Source organism: Amphiura filiformis, chromosome 16 (assembly GCF_039555335.1).
Source record: "Amphiura filiformis chromosome 16, Afil_fr2py, whole genome shotgun sequence".
Lineage (NCBI taxonomy): Eukaryota > Metazoa > Echinodermata > Ophiuroidea > Amphilepidida > Amphiuridae > Amphiura > Amphiura filiformis.
In genome coordinates, this window is record NC_092643.1 from 41,819,841 (window position 1) to 41,843,796 (window position 23,956).

A 23,956-nucleotide genomic window follows, 5' to 3' on the forward strand; every position below is an offset into this window, starting at 1 on the left:
CACACTGGTTAAGGTCTTTGCCTTTGATGTGAGAGGTTCCAGGTTCAAATTCCCAGCAAGACCAAAAACAAAACAAAATCCCCTCTCCCTGTGGTTCATCTGGTAATGGCGAGGCAGATGATCCATGATAAAAAAGACCGATCAGGGTAACACCCGATTGTCAGCTACTTGCCTGTCTTGTAAAAACACCCCAACCAGCTATGTAAGGTGACCCCCTTCACCAGGTCACTTGTGCCTGGCCAAAGTTTTGTCAGCGTTATCTCCTAGCTGTTAATGCCTAGATATGCTCGACATAGAAAAAAGGCAAAATTTTGATTTTGACTGTTCGCAGCTCCAAAAGACCCCCTTTTACAAGAACTCCCAGGTAATGCTTCCATCTAGTATAATTATTAAACACTGTAAATGCATGCCATAAACTGCCATCAGCTTTTAAAGACCCACCGTCTCTGAATTACGAAGGAGCATACCTACCAAAAATGGATGATGTGCCCCACTGCAGGCCCATGTAAGTCAGCAAGACTATAAAATGCTGACTTCAACATCAATCTATGGCATTACCTGTTGTTTATCTGCAAGCCTGACATTTTACAAAGCATGCAAAGTGTCACAAATGTGGATCAGTGTACGATATTGGTAGTTTTTTTTAAAGTTTGACCAGACCATATTTTAAATGTGATTTAAAGCCTCAAAATGCAAATAATAGTGGAAAAATGGGGTTTCAGATTCCTTATTGGGTCTTCATATTTTTAAGATGACCTACTGGCATTGCTAATAAGCATGCTTAATCACTCAGCTTCAACAAGTTCAGGTTATTTTCAGTTTTTTTATCAAAAAGCCAAACGGCAAATTAAATTTGAAGTAAATTATCCTGTTTGTTCTCTGACCATAAGGTGAATTCATTTTATTTTAGTTTAGTATATATATATCCATGATCAAAACAGTGAAATGAATTTAATTATTTAAGATCTGTGAAAAGGCAGAAAAGCAAGACAAAAATATTAAATTAGATTTTTTTTTCTGGGAGGCCATTACATTCCAGGAAGTGAATATTGCTAATGGGTTTCTACAATCATACAATGTATATTGTACTGTACTAGACAGTTACTTGGCGGTTTTTATGGCATGCATTATCAGCGGAACCTGTTAAATAATTATTTTATGTATGGAAGCATTACCTGGGAGTTCTGATTGTAATAGTACATCCACCACTGACCTTGAATCAGACATCGTCATTTACGTGTAGTTGGGCACGTACATATATAGGTTTAAAATTTGGGCTATTCCAGTTGAAATCCATGCACCCCCTATTATTACAATAATGGGCTATTCCAGTTGAAATCCATACCCCCTATGGAAGACAAGACCGTTATTTTCTACACAGGGAGTGTGGATTTCAAATGGGGTTACTTGAATGGGTAACTCCATTTGAAATCTACACCCCCTGTGTGGAAAATTAAGATAATGTCTAAGATATATAGGGGGTGTTTGGATTTCAACTGGAATAGCCCATTGAGCCACTGACCCTAAATATATATTATTTGTTGGGCAAGAAAAACCTCCTACAAATGTATGTGCTTTTGGCCCCTGAACATGTTTAAAAAAAACTGGCAACAGGATACATAGGAGGTTTTGCTTTAAACATGTTCTGGGGCCAATGACACAGGAGAATTTTCCTGCCCGACGAGGATGTGACCCATTGCATCAAAACACCATAATTATACTTTGAGCTTGTAATCAGCGGGCCTTGTATAACATCACAGATTAATTTCAAAATATTTTATTTTAAGAATTTTCTTGTGACATCTTGCCAGAAGCATCCCGAATTATTAATTCAAGTTACATACTTTCTTTAACACACAAAATAAAGACCAGACAGTTCAACTACATGTAATAGCACTCTTAACGTGGGCCTACTTTTTGGCGTAGTGGTAAAAGCCTAACATTTCCCGCCTATTGCGAGCTGATCAAACTATAGTTTCCTTTTGTCTTCAAAAATTGACATTTAGATTTCTTATTTTTTTTAAATCAAGTTAAAGAACTTCTATTTTTTTTTTGTGTTAATGATGTCTTGCTTATTGATATTGTGCTGTTTTTATGTGACAAATACGGTTCAAATTTATTTATTATTTTTTTTTATAGATACATGTGCCTTTTAATTTTATCTAACAGTTTTAAATGTTGGTTTCCAACAACTCCTGTTTTTTCAAGTTGATGTGATGGATCACATACTGCCTATACTTTGTTTGGCTTATAATGTTCGGTGCACCGATCACACATTTCAATTGTAATTTTTAATTTAACAATTATTTATATCTTGTTAAATTTATGTAAACATAGACTCAATGCAGTTACCAGCGGTAGTGGCTGCTTTTCATTTTGATAAGGATTATATTTGATCAGTGATCTGTGATAAAGCATTGATACCAAGATTTATGAATGAATAAAGTCTGGGAATAAGATTTATTTACTTTTCTGACCTCAAGGGCAATGGTGCAAAGGTGCATTATATTGCACATGATGTATTATGTTTGTTAATTATTTGAACACTCAAGCCATTGACTATATATTTTCTTCCTACAAATTGGTCCATTTGAATAAATATCTTAGATTGTACAATTACATAAGCACACCTCACATATCTGATAAGATATCGCAATGTCATTGTGAATTGTATTTTGATGCCTCATTTGTCAGGGTTGAATTGAAATTGAAAAAACAATTGAATCAAAATTGCAGGTACACATTCAAAAGATGCAAATTGAAAGGATAATTAGACTGTACTGTGAATAGTACATATATTCATCATTTTTTCAGAAATGACAGAGCTTGATCAAATGAAAAACAGACTGCCTGATCAATTTAACACCATAGGCCTACTTGCAATTGCATTCACATGCTACGTACTTCAGCGATTTATATGTTGAAAAGACTACTCTTTTAAGTGCCAGTTTTTGACCAATAGGTGACACTTGTAAACAGCTGGGTCAGTCCATGTCGAAACAGATTGAGTGTACACCCACCCTCTTGGATTTTGCTCTCCTTTGGCTCAGGGGTACCTTTCATGGATCCCTAGGTGAGGTCACAAGAAAAAATTCAAATTCCATTTCGCTTATGAATGGCGGGCAATCAAAGTTTGGCGACCTCGACCAAAATTGTGAATTTAAGGGGTCCAAATGACAAAGTGCTCTCTTTGAGGGCACTTTCTTCTTAATTGAATCAGTTGTGATCCTCTTTTTGAATGTGGTCACTCACTGGCTGTGTCTGAAATACCTAATGGCAAAAAAGATAGATTTCGGAATTTCGTTGGGATTTCAGAGGGGGTCAAAATCAGCACTTCGTACTGTTCAATCAAATTATCTTGATTTTGAAGGGCCCATGATAATGTCACAGTGCACTTATAGGTCCTACATGTAATTATGTTCAGAATGGATTAACCATATGCCAATGTCTATGAGCAATTAAAAAAAGAGAAATTTCTAGACCCCGACAGAATTTTAGGCCACCCCTAAAGTGGTTCAGCCACAAATGGCACTTAAAGTCGGCAAATTTTGACCCCTAATAACTTTAGGTGTACACCAGATATGAATTTCTAGTCTTTTGCATCTGAAAGAATGTAGTTTAATGTTACTAGGAACATAAGATTTGTTTTGTATTTTTGTGTTTTAGTATTAAGTTGACGCTTTCAAAAATAGTCATTTTTGCCTAACATATACCATGCATACAGGATAATGTACAAAATGCCAATTTTAGTATGATATTTTTTATATTTTTGATCACTTTATAGCCATTTGTATTATTTATCCTGATATTTCAAGTTGCTCTTGAGTCAAGTAATAAGAAAAAACTACTTTCTAATCCTCTGTATGGATTTTTAAGGGGGTCAAAAATGCACTTCCTGGCAACGATGCATATGCAAAGTACAGGTTATGGGGGTCAAATTTTCAGAATGCTCCGAATTATGTCAAGTAATATATCAAATTACTCGTATGGTCATGAGGATTCCAAAAATGTATAGTTTGTTATGTGTCAGACCTTTTAGAAGGGCGCTATGACGAAAAATGTTCATAGGTCAACGACCTTTTTGAAAGTATCAAAACACAAAAAATACAAAACAAATCTTATGTTCCTAGTAACATTAGACTACATTCTTTCAGATGCAAAATACTAGAAATTATATCTGGTGTACACCTAAAGTTATTAGGTGTCAAAATTTGCCGATTTTAAGCGCCATTTGTGGCTGAACCACTTTAGGGGGCCTAAAATTCTGTAGGGGTTTAGAAATTTCTCTTTTTTTGAATTGCTCATAGACATTGGCACATGGTTAATCCATTCTGAACATAATTAGGACCTATAAGTGCACTGTGGCATTATCATGGGTCCTTCAAAATCAAAGATAATTTGATTGAACAGTATGAAGTGCTGATTTTGACCCCTCTGAAAGCCCAACGAAATTCAAATCAATCTTTTTTGGCATTAGGCATTTCAGACACAGCCAGTGAGTGACCACATTCAAAAAGAGGGTCACAACTGATTTAATTAAGAAGAAAATGCCTCTCAAAGAGAGCGCTTTGTCATTTGGACACCTTAAATTCCCAATTTTGGTCAAGGTCGCCAAACTTAGATGGCCCGCCATTCGAAACTAAATTGAATTTGAATTTTTTTCTTGTGACCTCACCTAGGGGTCCATGAAAGGTACCCCTGAGCCAAAGGAGAGCATAATCCAAGAGGGTGGGTGTACACTCAGTCTGTTTTGACATGGACTGACCCAGCTATTCACCGAACTTGCTGACTAATTTACAAAGTAATTTACATTCTTGATATTTGTTTAATTCCAAACCTTTAAATTACACCAAATTTAATTCATTATACATGTAATTGTGTACAGTATTAAATATGTATCAGTTTTTGTTCTTAAGTAAGGGTCAACCTGAATTTTAACAAAACTTTCGACATGTTTTATGAATTATCTTATACAAATTATATTAGTTGCAGATATCATCGATAATAAAGCTTGACATTTTGGTCACTTCTATGCTGTTAGTGTTACCCTTTGTGCAAATGGCATGCACACACATGACATGATCAATCAAAGGGAATGAGTCGCATGTCTCCAATTTTTAGTTTTTTACATCTTTTTCTGGCAATTTACAAATACTACATTTTGATGCAAAACCCATCAAAATCGGACATCTGGTTACAGAGTTATGAGCAATTTATCAATGGCTGGAAACAATAGAATTTTTTTGCCAATATCTCAAAAACAATATTAGCGGCATCTGATGCATTCCCCTTGATCATGTCACATTACTATTCAATTTTAACATTCTCCTGTATTATGTAACCCAGGTGATGCCCCTGATGGAGGGAACCAGAAGGGATCAGGTGGAGGAGGAGCATCTGGTGGGTCAAAGAAAGCTGCAGGTGCTTCATCACCAGGTGGTACGGTAGAGGCAGTGGTATGCAAGGTGGAGGACATGAAAGATGGAGAGTAAGTGTTTGTTTATTGGTTGGTTTAAACATGGGAGGGTGTACTCAGTACAAATGACCATACGGGACGCACCACAAACATGGGTAGCATTTTTGACCTTTCTAGGCCAAATTTGGTATGTGGATGGGTCCTTTTTTCCCAATTTGGTCTCACTGTGGCCACAAGTTTTGAAATTGCCCCATAATTTGGGGAAAAAGTTGTTAAACTGCAACAATTTGTGTTAAATTTAGCTGAAAATTTTGATATTTGGTATATTGATGGGTCTACTTTCAAATTCTCAGCAGCACACACCTTCCCAAACCAAACTTGAGTACCCCGGGGGTTTGAACGGTTGCTCTGTTTGGAGAGGCACTTGGGTCCTGATGGGAACAGGCAGTCCAGGTTCAAAGAAAATGCTCAAGCCAGGCTTAAAAGCATAGCATGCAGGCCTATATATAATGGAAATAAAAGTGAAAAAACAGATTTCAAGATAAGAAGGCCACACCCAACAATTAAATGAACATTGTTACTATCAGCCGTTGGGTCAAAGGTGATGGTTCATAATTAAAATTTAAGCAATCAATTTACATGTGTGTATATGGTAGGCCTACAGTATCATTTATTTTCTTTGTGTGTTATAAATTGCCCCTGATCAGATATTGATGTAGATGGTAGTTTTATGATAATTTGATGTAATTGGTACATCCAAATATCAATTCTGTGGGGAAATATTATAAGAGTGCTCTCGTGGCAAAATTTGCTGATGCATTTGTAATGTTCAAGCTTACCAACCCCTCTGAGAGTAAACAGTATAGCGCCATCTATTTGGTTGCTAGGGTTACAACAAAGGTCACAAGATAAAATGGCGTCGACCATGAAAGTACTTGTCAACTTGAGTAGTGAAATGTGTCTGTTATTACAGTGAGTAAACAACCCTAAATCTATTGGATCTTACATTTTTGGCGATGGGAATGGGATGCAAGATACTTCAGCATCTAGTAGTGATCCAAGAGAGGTTTTGTAACTGTGAGTAACTGTGAAAATGGCACAAGAAATAACTGTTGTCACTGAATCGAGAAATCTAAAAATAGCCCCGTTCACTCATGCCGACGACCAAATATCGACGGGCATTGCATGGCAAGATTGGATCGAGGATATTGAGAGACAGTTTAGATTTTTCAAAATAACACAGGCACAAGACAAGCAAGATGCAATCATAATTTTCGGGGGAAAGGAGATAGCTAGGTTGGCGAAATCTCTGCCAGACCCAGACGAAGGTGATGTGTACACAAAACTGAGAACTAAATTGAACACGTACTACCTTCCTAAAAAGAACAAACAACATGCGAGATACCTTTTCTCGAGCACAAGACCCTACCCTGGTGAATCTACTGCTTCAGTGCGGTGCGCGACTACGAGAAAAAGCAGGTGAATGTGAATTTGGTGACAATCATGATGAGCGTATCTTGGAACACTTAATTCTAACTGTGGACAATGCAAGGCTAAAGGAAAAAGCTGTGCAGAAGGTGTGGACACTCGCTCAATTTTTGTCCGAAGCTGCGCAATTAGAGGACATACAAGCACAAATGAAAGCGATGTCTATGTCAGATACAGCCACGCCGAGCCTAATACTGCCACTGTGCATAGTGCAGGTGCAAGAAAGCCTAAAGCACACCGTAGATCAAATGAGCAGCGCGCAAACAAAGCTAACGCGCGATCAGGAAAGCGCAAAGGAAAGAAAACATGCCGAAATTGTGGTGGCGCATGGCCGCATGATCCGCAATCGCCATGCCCAGCGTCAAACAAATGCAGGAATTGTGGTGGCGTTTATCCGCATATGCAATCGCCGTGCCCAGCAGCAGGTAAAATATGTCACTCGTGTGGGCGGAGCAATCATTTTGAGAAATACTGCTATAGTTCATCTTCAAAAAAGCAAACGCAGTAAGTGCAAGTTCATCTGTAGGCGCAGCAACAAACGCGCAAGAGGATGACGATTCAGAATACGTGTTCGCAAACACCAGCTCGCGTAAAAAGATCGGCTCCCCTCATGCGACATGGTAATTGGCGGCGTAGTCCTAAAAGCCGGTATTGACTCACAAGCCAGTGTCAATATCATGGATAGCGATCCTTTAATCGCCTCCGCAAGGAAACTAGTGCGCCCTCAACCAGCTTGCGAGAATCAAGTACGCCGGTTTTTGGTTATAATGCAAAAGCTCCCCTCCCTGTCATTGGTGAGATTAAAGCGCGTGTAAGTGTTGGAAATGCGCAGGTAACAACCAAATTCAGTGTTGTAGAGGGCAGCGCAGGCAATTTATTGTCATTTAGAACTTCATCTGAGCTTGGGCTAATTGAAATCACAAACAATGTCTCAGTCACAAACAATACTGATGACATGATAGCAAGTTATGATGATCTTTTCAATGGTATTGGTAAGGTGGAAAATGAGGTGATCAAACTGCACATAGATGAAAAGCGTGCAGCCAAAAAATCCAAAAACATAGGAGAATTCCTTTTCATGTGAGAAAAGATGTTGACGTAGCAATTGAGCAGCTACTCGATGATGATGTAATCGAGTGCGCGACAGGTCCAACACCTTGGATTAGCCCTGTTGTGATAGTGCCTAAAAAGACAAATCAGTGCTTGGCGTGTGCGTTGATATGAGGGAAGCAAATCAGGCAATACAGCGTGAAAAACACCCCATGCCTACCATTGAGGAAGTTATCACAGATTTGAACGGAGCCACTGTCTTTAGTACACTTGACCTAAAAGCAGGCTACCATCAATTTGAATTACACCCAGAGAGTAGGTACATTACCACGTTTACAACCCATTCAGGATTGTACAGGTATAAAAGATTAATGTTTGGGGTAAACGCGCCTCAGAAATCTTCCAAAATGCGGTAGCGCGTATGTTAGCAGGTTTGGATGGATGTCGCAACATGTCTGACGACATAATTGTTTATGGCAGTACGCAGCAGGAACATGACAAGAATCTTGCAGCGGTGCTTCAGCGACTTCTTGCGAATGTAACGCGCGCTTAAACAAAAAGCAAGTGCACGCCGCAGCACAAAGTACAATTCTTCGGACATGTATTCAGCGCAGAAGGCGTCACCCTGACCCGCAAAAAGATAGCGGCTATAGTCAATGCAGCGCCCCCTAGCAATGCGAAAGAGGTCATGTCTTTGCTTGGAATGGCACAATATGTCGCCCGGTTCATACCACACTACGCATCAATCACCGCTCCCTTGCGCCAGCTAACCCACAAAGATATAGAGTGGAAGTGGGGAACCGATGAACAACAGTCTTTTGATAATCTGAAGAGCGCCCTCGCTGGATCAGGAGTAACCGTGTACTTTGACCCTGCCAAAAATCAACTGTTGTTGTGGGACGCCAGCCCCAGCGGCCTAGGAGCGATGTTATGTCAAGAAGGTCACGTGGTAGCGTCACGCAAGCCGCGCGCGCTTAAGGATACAGAATCTAGATACTCACAAATTGAGCGCCAAGCGCTTAGCGTGACTTGGGCAATTTTGCACTTTCGCATGTACTTGTTCGGTAGTGATTTTGTAGTATGTACTGACCACAAGCCACTTCTGCCATTGTTTAATAACAAGAACTCAAAGCCAAATGCACGCATTGAACTGTGGTTGTTAAAACTTCAGCAGTATGACTACACACTCGTCTATCAACCTGGGAAAGACAATCCGTCTGACTATTTGTCCAGGCACCCACCCAGTCACACCGACCCTAACCTTGCATCGCAAGCATCAGTATCTGATGAGTACGTTCATTACGTATGTCATAACGCAGTTCCAAAAGCAATGACATACGAGGAAGTCGTCGAAGCAACAAAACATGATTCCACACTACAGAAGATCAAAGCAGCCCTTCTAAGTGGAAAAGAAAAGGACTGGAATGACAACGCGATCAGTGACTTTAAGCAAATACGCCCACGAGCTTATGGTATTGGACAATGAGGTCATCCCACGTGATACGCGATTAGTTCTACCGTCAGCCCTGAGAGAACGAGCCATCGATCTTGCACATGACTCGCACCAAGGAATCGTTAAAACAAAGAAACTGTTACGTGAAAAGATATGGTTCCCCGGCATAGACTCCAAAGTTGAACACAAGGTTCGCGGATGTGTCCCATGTCAAGCAGCGACAACGCCAGGAAAGATCCCTCCTGAGCCACTACGAATGACTCAACTACCGGATGGTCCCTGGCAGGAAGTCTCGGTTGACTTTAAAGGTCCCTTTCCGACTGGTGAATACTTGCTCGTGATAGTTGATGACTTTAGTCGTTTTCCTGAAGTGGAAATAGTAAGCTCACGTCAGCAAGATCGGTAATCCCTAAACTAGACGCAGTATTTGCTCGTCAGGGTATCCCTGAAATAATACGCGACGGACAATGGACCGCCGTTCAATGGCAGTGAATTTACTAAGTTCGCAGAATTCTACGGTTTCACTCATCGTAAATGTACACCGTTGTGGCCGCGAGCAAACGGGAAAGTTGAGCGGTTTATGAGAACATTGGTGAAAGCTATCCGGACAGCAAGCAACTGGAAGCAAGAGTTGTGGGGTTTTCTTCGCCAATACCGTGCTACCCCACACGCGACGACAGGTGTTTCGCCCAGTGAAGCACTGAACGGCAGAAAGATGAGAACGACCCTTCCACAAGTCCCGACAAAGACTGTCAACGACAAAATTCGCAGTAGAGATGCTGAACAAAAGGGCAAAATCAAAGCAAACGCCGACAAGCATCTCCATGTGACTGAATCCAACATCAAAGTAGGTGATCGGGTGTTAGTGAAACAGAACAGAAAAAACATGCTCGATCCACCATACAATCCTCATCCCTTCATAGTAGTTGAAAGGAGAGGAAACGCTATAACTGTCCAAAGAGGTGAGGCAAGACTTACAAGGAATGTATCCTTCTTCAAGAGACTCCTGCAGACACTCCCATGAATCTAGAAATGGTCCCCACACACGACCCTGTGGAACTCCCAGATGCAGATACCCCTGCCTCAATGTTCCCTGTGACTTCTGATCAACCAGCAGCAGCTGAGACTCCAGCAGAACCATCTGTTGAATTGCAGCCATCTCAACTCAGCACAACTCAACCAAGACGGTCCACAAGGATCAGACAGCCACCCAAGAAACTTGAGAGTTATGTTACCTAGCGCTCTAAAAGCGTAACACTCTGTAAAGTGCATACTTATATTTACCCGCATAAGTAAAGCGCATGTTATTAGGTTGTTTTGGTGCGTAAGCGCATTTGGCGTAATCGCGTCATGTTCAAAGTTCCCTGTTTGAAACTGTTCTTTGAAAATTGATAGTTAAAGTGCACAAGACATGTGTACCAGTTGTGAGACTTTAAACTTTATCTTAGCACTGGAAAGATACCAAGTGCCAAAGTTTGATAATTTGAGCAAGTTGTGCTCAGTGTTGTTTTGGAGTTTTTGGAACACGTTGTATTAATTGTTTTGGTGTTATAAAAAAAAAAAAAAAAAATGCAAAACAGGTCATTACAAAAACACCAGACTCAAAGTATGTTGATCATCTTCTGAGTTTTAATGAACATTGCTATTTAACCTGGTATAAACTTACAAGTTCATAGCACTATGCAAGTTGCTTAACAGTGAACAATTTGTTGAGAACTCTTGAACTCATGGACATTAACATTCAGTGTTTACAATAAGCAAAGTGACTTTTATCTAAAAAGGGAGAGATGTAATGTTCAAGCTTACCAACCCCTCTGAGAGTAAACAGTATAGCGCCATCTATTTGGTTGCTAGGGTTACAACAAAGGTCACAAGATAAAATGGCGTCGACCATGAAAGTACTTGTCAACTTGAGTAGTGAAATGTGTCTGTTATTACAGTGAGTAAACAACCCCTAAATCTATTGGATCTTACAGCATTGAGACATTGATAAATATTGTCATGCAAATGTTTGCATCAGTTGATATGGCTTATATGAGTAGATAGCATAACATAATATTAATTCAGTCATAACGCATGGCTGCACTTACAGGTCACCAGTAGTTGGGATATGCAATTAGCTATAGATTTCATTTCTATCATCAGTAGAAAGGGTGCAACCACAATGATATTAGCACAACTGTAATGCTTTCACCAGTAGAAGTAAAATTTACATGATTCCAATGCTATCAAAAGTATAACATTCATATGTGGCTATAATCAGCAATAGATAGCATATACTGAAATGCTATCAGTATACAAATATTAACTGTCTATGAGTGTGATGGTCGAAATATAATCACGAGGTGAAAGATGGATTGTTCCATTCCACGAGCCGGAACAGCGAGTGGAATGGAACAATGCATCTTTCACCGAGTGATTATATTTCGACCATTACACAAATTTAAGACAGTTAATATTTGTTTTATATCACTCATGCATAAATTCTATTACTAAAATACTATTTAAGGTACGAAATACATTTTTCCATCAACATAACACCATGTTTTGCCGTGATATACTTCACATTTTGGGGTCCACCCCATAACTAAATCGGCGAGTCCAAGAGTCAGCGCACGGCTTGGCGCAGGCGCACTACGGCAGAGTACTATGATAGTAAAGACTATCACACGGAGGGGGTGATAGTAAAAATGGCAAATGGTAATCAACCAATGAACTGTCTAGAATTTATGTATGAGTGATATAATAGTAAATAGCACATTACACAATGCTATCAGTAATAGCACATTATACTAATGCTATAGATAATACAAAACTACAATGCTATCAGCAGTAGATAGCACATGAAATGATGACTGCAATGCTATCAGCAATAGATAGCACATGACTACAGTGCTATCAGCAGTAGAACGCACATGATTATAATGCTATCATCACATTCAGCAGTAGATAGCTCATGACTACAATGCTATCAGCAGTAGATAGCACATTATACAATGCTATCAGCAGTAGATAGCACATGACTACAATGCTATCAGCAGTAGGTAGTACATGATTACAGTGTTATCAGCCGTAGAAAGCACATGAATGCAATGCTATCAGCAGTAGATAGCACATGACTACAATGCTATCAGCAGTAGATAGCACATGATTACAGTGCTATCAGCAGTAGAAAGCACATGATTACAATGCTATCAGCAGTAGATAGTACATGACTACAATGCTAACAGCAGTAGATAGCACATTATACAGTGCTATCAGCAGTAGATAGCACATGACTACAATGCTATCAGCAGTAGATAGCACATGATTACAATGCTATCAGCAGTAGAAAGCACATGATTACAATGCTATCAGCAGTAGAAAGCACATGATTACAGTGCTATCAGCAGTAGGTAGCACATGATTACAATGCTATCAGCAGTAGATAGCACATGATTACAATGCTATCAGCAGTAGAAAGCACATGATTACAATGCTATCAGCAGTAGAAAGCACATGATTACAGTGCTATCAGCAGTAGGTAGCACATGATTACAATGCTATCAGCAGTAGAAAGCACATGATTACAGTGCTATCAGCAATAGAAAGCACATGAATGCAATGCTATCAACAGTAGAAAGCACATGACTACAATGCTATCAGCAGTAGATAGCACATGATTACAATGCTATCAGCAGTAGAAAGCACATGATTACAATGTTATCAGCAGTAGAAAACACATGATTACAATGCTATCAGCAGTAGAAAGCACATGATTACAGTGCTATCAGCAGTAGGTAGCACATGATTACAATGCTATCAGCAGTAGATAGCACATGATTACAATGCTATCAGCAGTAGAAAGCACATGATTACAATGTTATCAGCAGTAGAAAACACATGATTACAATGCTATCAGCAGTAGAAAGCACATGATTACAGTGCTATCAGCAGTAGGTAGCACATGATTACAATGCTATCAGCAGTAGATAGCACATGATTACAATGCTATCAGCAGTAGAAAGCACATGATTACAATGTTATCAGCAGTAGAAAACACATGATTACAATGCTATCAGCAGTAGAAAGCACATGATTACAGTGCTATCAGCAGTAGGTAGCACATGATTACAATGCTATCAGCAGTAGATAGCACATGATTACAACGCTATCAGCAGTAGAAAGCACATGATTACAATGCTATCAGCAGTAGGTAGTACATGATTACAATGCTATTAGCAGTAGATAGCACATGACTACAATGCTATCAGCAGTAGATAGCACATGATTACAATGCTATCAGCAGTAGAAAGCACATGATTACAGTGCTATCAGCAGTAGGTAGCACATGATTACAATGCTATCAGCAGTAGATAGCACATGATTACAACGCTATCAGCAGTAGAAAGCACATGATTACAACGCTATCAGCAGTAGAAAGCACATGATTACAATGCTATCAGCAGTAGAAAGCACATGATTACAGTGCTATCAGCAGTAGGTAGCACATGATTACAATGCTATCAGCAGTAGATAGCACATGATTACAATGCTATCAGCAGTAGATAGCACATGATTACAATGCTATTAGCAGTAGATAGCACATGACTACAATGCTATCAGCAGTAGATAGCACATGATTACAATGCTATCAGCAGTAGAAAGCACATGATTACAGTGCTATCAGCAGTAGGTAGCACATGATTACAATGCTATCAGCAGTAGATAGCACATGATTACAATGCTATCAGCAGTAGATAGCACATGATTACAATGCTATTAGCAGTAGATAGCACATGACTACAATGCTATCAGCAGTAGATAGCACATGATTACAATGCTATCAGCAGTAGAAAGCACATGATTACAATGCTATCAGCAGTAGAAAGCACATGATTACAATGCTATCGCAGTAGAAAGCACATGATTACAGTGCTATCAGCAGTAGATAGCATATGACTACAATGCTAACAGCAGTAGATAGCACATTATACAATGCTATCAGCAGTAGATAGCACATGACCATAACAGTATCAGCAGTACATAACAGTGTTTAGAACAGATGCAATTACTACTATGCTTCAGCGGTATATCTACTGTAGATAGCACAATGCTATTAGCAGTGGATTGCATATGACTATAATGCTATCAGTAGTAGATAACACACCAAAACAGTGTTATCAGCAGTAGATAGCACACGACTAGAATACTATCAGAAGAAGATTTCAAATTAGTATGCTATCAGTAGAAGCAGTAGATAGCACATGACTGCAATGTAATCAGCTGCAGAAAGCATGATCATATTGTTATTTACAGTTTTAGATGCCACTTTTGTAATAATGTCAGTTTTTATATTTTTCATATTTTGCAGAATGAAAGAAGTTGAAATCGGAAAAGGGAAAGCTTTGCTAGTGAAAGAATTTGGAGAGTTCAGTGCCATCGGCCATAAGTGTACACATTATGGGGCACCTCTTGTGAAAGGTAAGTATAATATGTGAAATTATAAAATGAGATGCATTTAAATTGCTTGAACCAACTCAACAATCATTCCCTTGGCATCAAGTTTGAAAGGGGTGTGATGGGTACAGTGTTTCAAGAGTATCAATTTGCCTGAGTTGCCCAGGCATGAAAATAATGATTTTGAGACCAGGGGCTACATATTTATTTCTAGCCCACAGCTTCCTGTGTACAAGGGGGTATCCAAAAGTTTTTGACATCACCCAGAAGTGAAAGAGCTATACCGATGAAATTTTGTCAGTGTAATCACTGGTCCTTATGTACATTATGGTCCAAAAATGGTCTCATAAGTATGTTTACTTTCTTTACAGGTGGCTCTAGATGGGCAGTAGGTGCATAACCTGCAATATGGTGAAAATTGAGGCACGCATCATAATTAAGTTCATGCATTTGAAGGGTTAGGCCTACAATGCTCAGAAAAAATCTATGATGAAATGAAAGCAATCTATGGTGATGATTGCCCATCATATGGCACTATTACTTTTTGAAAAAGGAATTTCCAAACTGGCCACATGTTCCTCACAGATGAGCCAAGAAGTGGACGTCCATCACTTACGGATGATGCGGCCACAGTGAAAAAACTCAAGAAAGTGGAAGATCTTATCACGAAAAGGTTATGCGCCTACTTACCATCTAGCGCCACCTGTGAAGAAAGTAAACATACTTATGAGACCATTTTTGGACCATAAGGACCAGTGATTACACTGACAAAATTTCATCGGTATAGCTCTTTCACTTCTGTGTGATGTCAAAAAGTTTTGGATACCCCCTCGTATATTTCCAAGCCTGGCTGTGCCAATGATAAATTCAGATTTTTTTCAATAATTTCATCTGAGAAATGATGACTTGATTTGATTTGATTTTCAGGTGTCTTGTGTAATGGCCGAGTAAGATGTCCATGGCATGGTGCTTGTTTCAACACCAAGACAGGAGATATTGAAGATTTCCCAGGGCTTGATAGTTCACCAGCATTTGAGGTAGGATGATGTCAGTAGTGGTACTCATATTTAAAATATCAATTGATTTTCACACAGACTGGGTGTACCTTTTACTGACCCCTAGGCACAGCAACATGATTGCCCCCCGGCTCTTCAGATCGAACTTTGAAGACTTCTTGCTTAAGCTGAATTTATACTCAATCCCTTTTGCAGAAAAGCGATTTTCACGCATGATTAATGTTTACTTACATTTCCAGAGCGTCAAGCCGATCAATCGATTCAAATCGCGGAGGCAAAAACGAAGTCGCTTTTGCAAGTTGAAGAAATCTCAACTTCCCTGCGATATCGCTTGACACATGAATGCGTCAACCAATCATATACAACCATCTGAATCTATTATTTTGCTAATTAATTTACCTTTCTATATTATTAATTTTTGGTGATGAATTAATTCAAAACAATAATTATTGACAGCAACTGATGTTTTAAAAATGTATTTTGTGGCATTTAGAATATTTTAACTGTCGTCTGCAATCACTATCGCCGTGATAAGTATAAATGCAAAAGTGGCGAGCGATGCATCGCAAAATTCGGCGATCGCCCATCACTTTTTAAAAGCGTTTAATCGCAATCGCTCGGCGATTGAGTATAAATTCAGCTTTACTGTTTCTTGAGTATTCTCAAATGATGTATACTAGGAAAATGTGCATGAAGCACACAAAATTTGGTAAAATGGGGCACAATGAAGACATTTGTGAGGTAAAACTGGGCCAAAGGATGATGCGCATTACAACTTATTCCAACATCCTCTTCCTTTTTTTAATTTAATTTTTTAATATTTTGCTATCTTGTTGCTTTCAGGTTAAAGTTGATGGTGATAATGTCATAGTGAAGGCAAATAGCAAGGTAAGAGGTGCTTATAGTCTGGTTATTCGCCGATCGCACGGTCATCTCAAAACAAGATTTTACCCTGTCTAACGCATGCGTTAATTACTGCATACGTATTGCAAAAATCTTCTGCCACGATGCAAGAAAAGTGTGAGAAACAAAAATGCACATTTTGCACATGCGTTTGCAGGGAGAACCTAGTATTGGTAGCAAGATGGCGCATCTGTGCAAAGAGCAAATGAAGCTGAGAATTCAAGAGTACAGTCCACACAATGTTTTTAGGTGTTTTCAAGATTCAAGATCTGTATGATGCCACCATGGCACCCTAGAGCAAAAAAAATCATGATTGGGATCCTTGGGCCTAGATGAATACATTGATATACTTTAAAATGAACTTGGAACACTTTTAATTGTGACCCCTGTATAACCCTATGGAGTTATTTTGGGATAATTCATTTCAGTATGCTCAAGGATGCCAATGCCACACAGATTCTGAATCAGTAATTTCAGCTGCATCACATACTGTCGTATGTCGAATTACAAATTTACAAATATAAAATTACAAATATAAAATAGCATAGCAATATGAAATACAACAATGCTATTAATAAAAATCACACAAGGCAGCCTTTTGCGATACAGCGGTATATGATGTGGCCGACGATTTGTCTCAGATACATGAAGCACCAAACACATAGTGTGGACTATAATTATAGGTTTTGCAACCTAGTTGTATCTGGGCTGAGAACAAGGTGTTGTTTTTAGCCTCAGTCATCTATCATATCATAACATGGATGATTCAGATATTTCAATTCCATGGACACTTCTACATTTCTTACAGTGCCTCTGATTGGTCAATTACATTTCATATTCATCTGAGTAACCAATCAAAATGGAGCTTTTAGTCTAGATCTCTCACCAGTTTTATAAGCTTTTAATTAAGGTTATTAATTATTTTAAACTGTTGTGATTTGGTAGTTCACAGCATATTACGAATGGTAGTGAGCTATAGCAAAAACTGCATTGCTCAATTCATAGCGAGCGTGTAGAAGAATTCAAATATGACAGATATACTTTTAAAGGTGCTGCGGTTCTTGAGTTACGTTTTAAAGAGGGCTGAAACAACAACACTTTTGTAAAACGTACATAACTCATTAACAACAATAAATTAAGCAAGTTTGCAAAGTATACAATTTGTAGAATGAACTTTTGCAAAACATCAAGGTGTTAATTTTCAATAATATATTGATCTAGATAATGAAAATCGATTTTTAGGTTGCTTCAACCAACAATACCTCGTCTACCCTTAAAATGCTTTCAGCCCTACTGTCTATTTTCTTACCATATCTGTGATTGGCTTAATACATGTTATAGCCCTCTTTGTAACCAATCAGAATAGTTTGGGGATAAGTATAACAATGAGGCTAATTTGTTTAATGGCAGGACATTTATTCTCATTCTTGAATTCTTTAATTAAGGATAAAATAATTATAAAATATGAATATATGATTGTGGCTTTTGCTAGGGAATTACCTGAGTTTTGAATTGATCAGTGCAGCTGTGGGCTTCTCATTAGACTGATATGAGTAGCATGTGGCCAGCAGCATGTTGGTTGATATATATATGCATCACTGCTGAGTTATGTCAGCTTTTAATAACATGGCTTGGAAACAGTGAAATTACATTTTAATACAATTTCACTCGTTATTAAATTGTTATTTCACTTAAAAGCTTCCCAGGTGTTTTAAATATCAATTGATGTTGAATCGGATGCAGGATTAATTTAGGATGTTTCAGATATAAAAATGGATAAAATGTTTTGCCATCTATGCCAAAATTAAAAAAGGTTAAAAATCAAACTGTTATTTTCTTTAAATTTAATTCATGTTATAGAGTCATATAATGTTGTTATTTCACATTGTAGAATGGAGATGAATTCATATTGATATTATGGAATACAAGTCATAATAATGTGATTTTGTTCAAATTTTAATTTAATGTTGTTATGCTTTAAATTAGCACATGAAGCATAACACAGTATATGTGAAGTGTAAACGGCTGATTGGAATTAGTGTAGCCCACCACCGCCCGCCGTAGCATGTTTGATGCCACAAGTGGCCAACAGCCAGTTGAATATTCAGGAAATTTACCAACACCTCTGTATTGGGGTTTAGAGTTTGGGTATGGAGGATATTCTTGAGTTATGCCTTCTATATTATTACTCTCTTCACAGGATTTGGAGTCACATAAGAGGATCAAGACCATGGCATGTCATTCCCCAGAAGAGGAGAAGACTATTCTAATAGTAGGAGGAGGTAAGCTTATGAGAAATGATACGGTTTACAACTGTATACAACTATACATGTAGTTATGCTATCATCAGATGGTGTTTGAATGAAATCAATATATATAAGTTTAGTCAGCAACACACACAAATTTGTGATTTATACTGTGATTAGCCCTTAATAGGCGAGAATTATTCGGTTTTTGTTACCAAGTAAGTCAATAAAGTCCCATCTTACGCCTGCGTAAATTCACAAAAGCGTGCGCCAGTCACGCAATACGCAAAGTGCAGTTCGCGTAAGTGCTGCGCCCAGGTGTGTGTACACCCTTCTATATCAATCCACGATGTTATAAGTCTCGCCTGTTAGAGCTGATCAGAGTATAGCACCAATATTGATTAATTTAAAAGATTTCAGAAAAATGTTTGCAATTCATTTGTGGGGAAATCAAAAGGCCCACGTTTCAGTTTTCCAGATTTGCTGATCAAGTTCCAAATACTTTTAAATTATTTTGTCATTTAACACATGCGGAAACAACAAAAATTATGTTTACTTATTATAATCATAATCTTTTTGAATTTGGTCTAGGTGCTGCTGCAGCTTTATGTGCAGAGACATTAAGGCAAGAAGGGTTCAAAGGTTGTGTGATCCTGGCAACAAAGGAGGTGAACCTGCCCTACGACAGGACAAAATTAAGCAAAGTGAGTGCCCCAAACCCTGTTCCATTTTGTTTGTCTTGTACTGTGCATATGTAATATGTGATAGTTTATGGCATAACTTCACATTTACAGTCACATCGTATCACACAAAGTGCAACTACAATCCTGGTGAAAATTTGTTGCCACACTACCACATTCTGGTGTTAAAAGCATGCATTCAGAGCTAAATATATGATAGTTCCGCATTACCTGTGTTTAATAGTTGCAAATGCGCATACACATTACCCCTCTCCCCTTCCCCACCCCATATTTTTCAATGTTGGGAGACCGTAATGTAGAAATGATGAAGATTTTGTACAAATCAACATTGCAATAGGGGAGCAGGAAAAGATGTTGGCCAATTAACGCTCAGGATTGTAGAATAGGTACTGCGCCCAACTGCACGTACGCCATTTGGATGATTCTATTTCAATCCACAATGAGAAAGCTTAATTTCTATTCGGTGTATATGATATTGATTTGTATTTGTCATAACTGCTTATCTTATTTCAGGCTCTTGAATCAACTGGCGAGTCATTAGCATTGAGAAAGCCAGATTTCTACTCAGTGTATGACATTGATGTGAGGACAGAGATGGAGGCTAAATCAGTAGACACAGGCATGCATACAGTGACATTTACTAATGAACAATCCATTAATTATGATCAACTCTTGGTGGCTACAGGTGGAACGTGAGTAATACTGAATAACAGTTAAGAAAGTAAAAAGACTATGTGTTGTAATTAATTTCCTGGGCACAAAGATAAAGGTGATAAAATATTGCCTTGGGAATTTAAAAATGATATCAGTTTGTTTTGACGCTATGTCAATGTCTCTTTGTTTGAATAATATTGTTGAAATTTTTTCGAATGAAATAATTCCAGTTTCTTGATGTCAACATTGCTTTGGGATGAAACTCCATTGTTTCTATAATTTCACTGTTTTCTTCAACAATTATCATAGTGGTTGAAACTTTCTTTATAGTTATCATAGTGGTTGAAACTTTCTTTGCATAAATTTTAACCATTTTATGCTTGTTAGCCTGGCTTATGCATCTTGCATGGTTACATACCAAAATATATTAAATGATCAACTTGTCAAAAAAAGAAGAAAAAGAGGGAACAATGAGGGTTCTGTTTTTTTTTTTTTGGGGGGGCACCCTGTATATGGACTCAAACATGTGGCCCTGTGGACTAATTGGATGAACAAACAAACAAACAAGATAACAAAATGTGGTTTATGCAATTGTGAACTTGCTTATTCACTTTATCCTGATGAGGCATCAAATATTTTATCTTGTATTTTTAATTTTTACAGGCCGAGAAAACTTGACATTCCTGGAAGTGATCTGAAGAATATCTGCTTATTGAGAACACCAGAAGATGGAAAAACAATGGCAGAGGTGGGCAAGGGCAAAGATGTTGTCATTATTGGCAGTTCATTCATAGGTAGGTATTAAATTGAACAGGGCAGATGTTATATATGAAATTTACTATTAGTTTTAGACAAATATGTGATAGAGTAAGGCAAATAAATTACATCACTGCACTTTTTTTTAGTCATTGATGCTAGTCTGTGCTTCAATGCCTCACCAGAATCAACACTAGACCTTCAAGAGATGAGTCGGATGCTCTAACCTCTGATCTACACAAGCTGTCCTTGATACAAAAGCATGGCACACACAACACACTCCAGCACACAAGATCAAGTTCATGATCAGGCATGAGAATCTTCCATGTTTAACCCGCAAAACCATTTTCCCCCTCAAAATATATGGTCTCCAAGTTCAATGTGAATTTATTTACCCCCACCCCACTGCCAGACAATACTAGCAATGTTTTAATGGAATTTCCATTGTAAAAAGATCTTTAATTAACGACTTTGATTTTGATTTGATTTGTTCGGGTTTTGAAAACCCTGGATAACCCAAGAAAGCCTCTATTGAAGCTTATTTCCATTGGGGTCCATTTGAATACTGGGACGGGTTGGGAAACAGTCAGGGGTTAATACTCTACTATTTTTCGAAACTGGCTGTGAGATACATGTACAGGTATGGCTCTCTGCATACGGGACCGACGACTTAACATCCCCTCCAAAGGACGGATTACTTTCATGATTCATTTACCCAATTCATAATGAACCATGGTGAGAGCGGAAGTCTAAATTTAATCTACAGAGGTTGCCAATTAATTTCAGACTTTTTTTTTCAAGTCAATATCCCAGCAAATCGCCACCGCCGAATTGAACCCAGGACCTTGTGCACTAAAGGCAAGTATCCTAACCATTGCGCCACGCTCTCCACCCTAGAGACCCCTTTCAAAAATGTTATGCTCTGGGGGTATTTATTAGAAATTCATAACCTCATTAATAAACGCGATGCGTGCGATCCAATCATATTTTATTATTTGCAAAACGCGAACGCAAATCGAGGTCATTAATATCTCACAATTGACCGCAAAATGCGTAATTGTTCCAATGTCGCACACAATTGACTTCTGCGTGCGCGGTATTGTGCGTCCAACAAACCGCGCGCGCGCGCTGGCTGGCGTATTTGGATTGCGCGATACCATATTTGCACGGATTGTGATACGCACTTTTGTTATTCGTTCTGTTTTAGCCTGATCGATTTTTGGCAAGGGAAGATGTAAAAATCATCTATTTTTATAAACTTTTGAGCAAAATTTTGTGTTATTTTGTAAGGTGAAGAGATTAAAGTGATGGTTATGAATGAGGTTAATAACTTTGCATCGGTAATATGTCGGGCATTGTGAAAAATCTAAACATTTTGCTTTGGACCTCGGAATATCCCTCGGGGCTACGCCCCTCGGGATATTCCTCGGTTCCAAATAACCGATGCGCAGTTATTAACCTCTAAATATACAGTCATTATAAGCCCATGTGTAACTTTATAGTTCTACTTGATAATAATCTATACAGGTATGGAAGTAGCTACATACTTCCAAGGGAAAGCAACCAGTGTATCCATTGTAGGTAGAGGCTCTGTGCCATATGGTGCCTCACTTGGAGAAGAAGTTGGCAAAGCATTGCAAAAGGTAATTGAGCTATAGGTTAATATGCGCGTATCACTTGTTGATATTGAAGTTGTACAAAATAATGCATGTACATGTATACAGATGTACTGATGTTGACACATCTAATGCACAAGCTCCGGGAAGGGGGAGGGGGAGTGCATTAGACGCATAGATATCTCAGTACAATTGCATTATTTTGTACAATTTCTCAAGCAACAAGTACCTATTTCATACACAAGAAAAAAAATTCCATGATTTTTGCTATTTTTATATCAAAATTGTCGCCAAAAATGTTGGAAAATACAAGCAAATATAAATGCATCAACCCACAAGAAAATCAGAGCATGATTACATTTTTCTAACATTTGCTCTGATTGGTTCTCGCTTATTAAGAGTGTATGAATTGTTATTATTTATATGTAAATGACCTTTGCATAAATTTTGAAAACTTCCAGCAAACTGAGTCCAGTATCATAAGTTTTTATAAAAAGTTATTATGTATGTAGTCTGGAACAATATGTAAGAAGTAGGTAATAAGTGAGTATATGTGACACGATCATGGGAAATGAGTAACATGTCAGCAATTTTCAAGCAGAAGTTTTTTACATCATTTTCTGGCAATTTACGAATGCTACATTTTGTTGCAAACCCCATCAAAATCAGACATCTGGTTATCAAGATATGAGCAATTAAATCTATGGCTGAAAACAATATAAAACAAAAGAATTTGAACTCTGCTTTTGCCAATATCTCAAAAACAATATTAGCGACATCCGACTCATTCCCCTTGATCATGTCACATATATGTGCTAAAATGAAAGCTCTTACAAGAACTTTACATATGTTGCACATCAGCATCATTTTTTACAACAATATCTTGTAATTTTGTTGACAAACAGCTTATGGAAGGCAAAGGGATCAAATTCTACATGAATGCAAATACAGCAGAGTTCAAAGGTGAAGATGGTCAGGTGACGTCTGTTGTACTTCAGGATGGCCAATCACTGCCTGCTGGTTTGTGCGTCTTGGGTATTGGCGTTGTCCCAGCGACAGGGTTCTTAGAAGACAGTGGTCTGGTACTGAATAATAAGAAAGCTGTGACTGTAGATAAGGTAAGGAGATATATACAGGGAAATTTTGTACGCCATCAATTTGGTTTATTACACCTCTTAAATATTCAGTAGATTATCATCATAAATATTCAGTAGACTA

At 38.3% G+C, this 23,956-nt stretch overlaps 1 protein-coding gene across 1 annotated transcript in view; it reads left to right on the top strand.

Annotated features, from left to right (window-relative positions):
* LOC140136007 (apoptosis-inducing factor 3-like) overlaps positions 1-23,956 on the top strand; it is a 32,744-nt gene that overhangs the window by 1,312 nt on the left and 7,476 nt on the right. The window contains exons 2-11 of the mRNA XM_072157716.1: positions 5,347-5,488; positions 14,761-14,870; positions 15,774-15,883; positions 16,706-16,750; positions 18,966-19,047; positions 19,603-19,715; positions 20,226-20,404; positions 21,030-21,160; positions 22,650-22,765; positions 23,644-23,856. Of these exons, the coding sequence (XP_072013817.1) occupies positions 5,347-5,488; positions 14,761-14,870; positions 15,774-15,883; positions 16,706-16,750; positions 18,966-19,047; positions 19,603-19,715; positions 20,226-20,404; positions 21,030-21,160; positions 22,650-22,765; positions 23,644-23,856 (1,241 nt within the window). The remainder of the gene's footprint in view (positions 1-5,346; positions 5,489-14,760; positions 14,871-15,773; positions 15,884-16,705; positions 16,751-18,965; positions 19,048-19,602; positions 19,716-20,225; positions 20,405-21,029; positions 21,161-22,649; positions 22,766-23,643; positions 23,857-23,956) is intronic.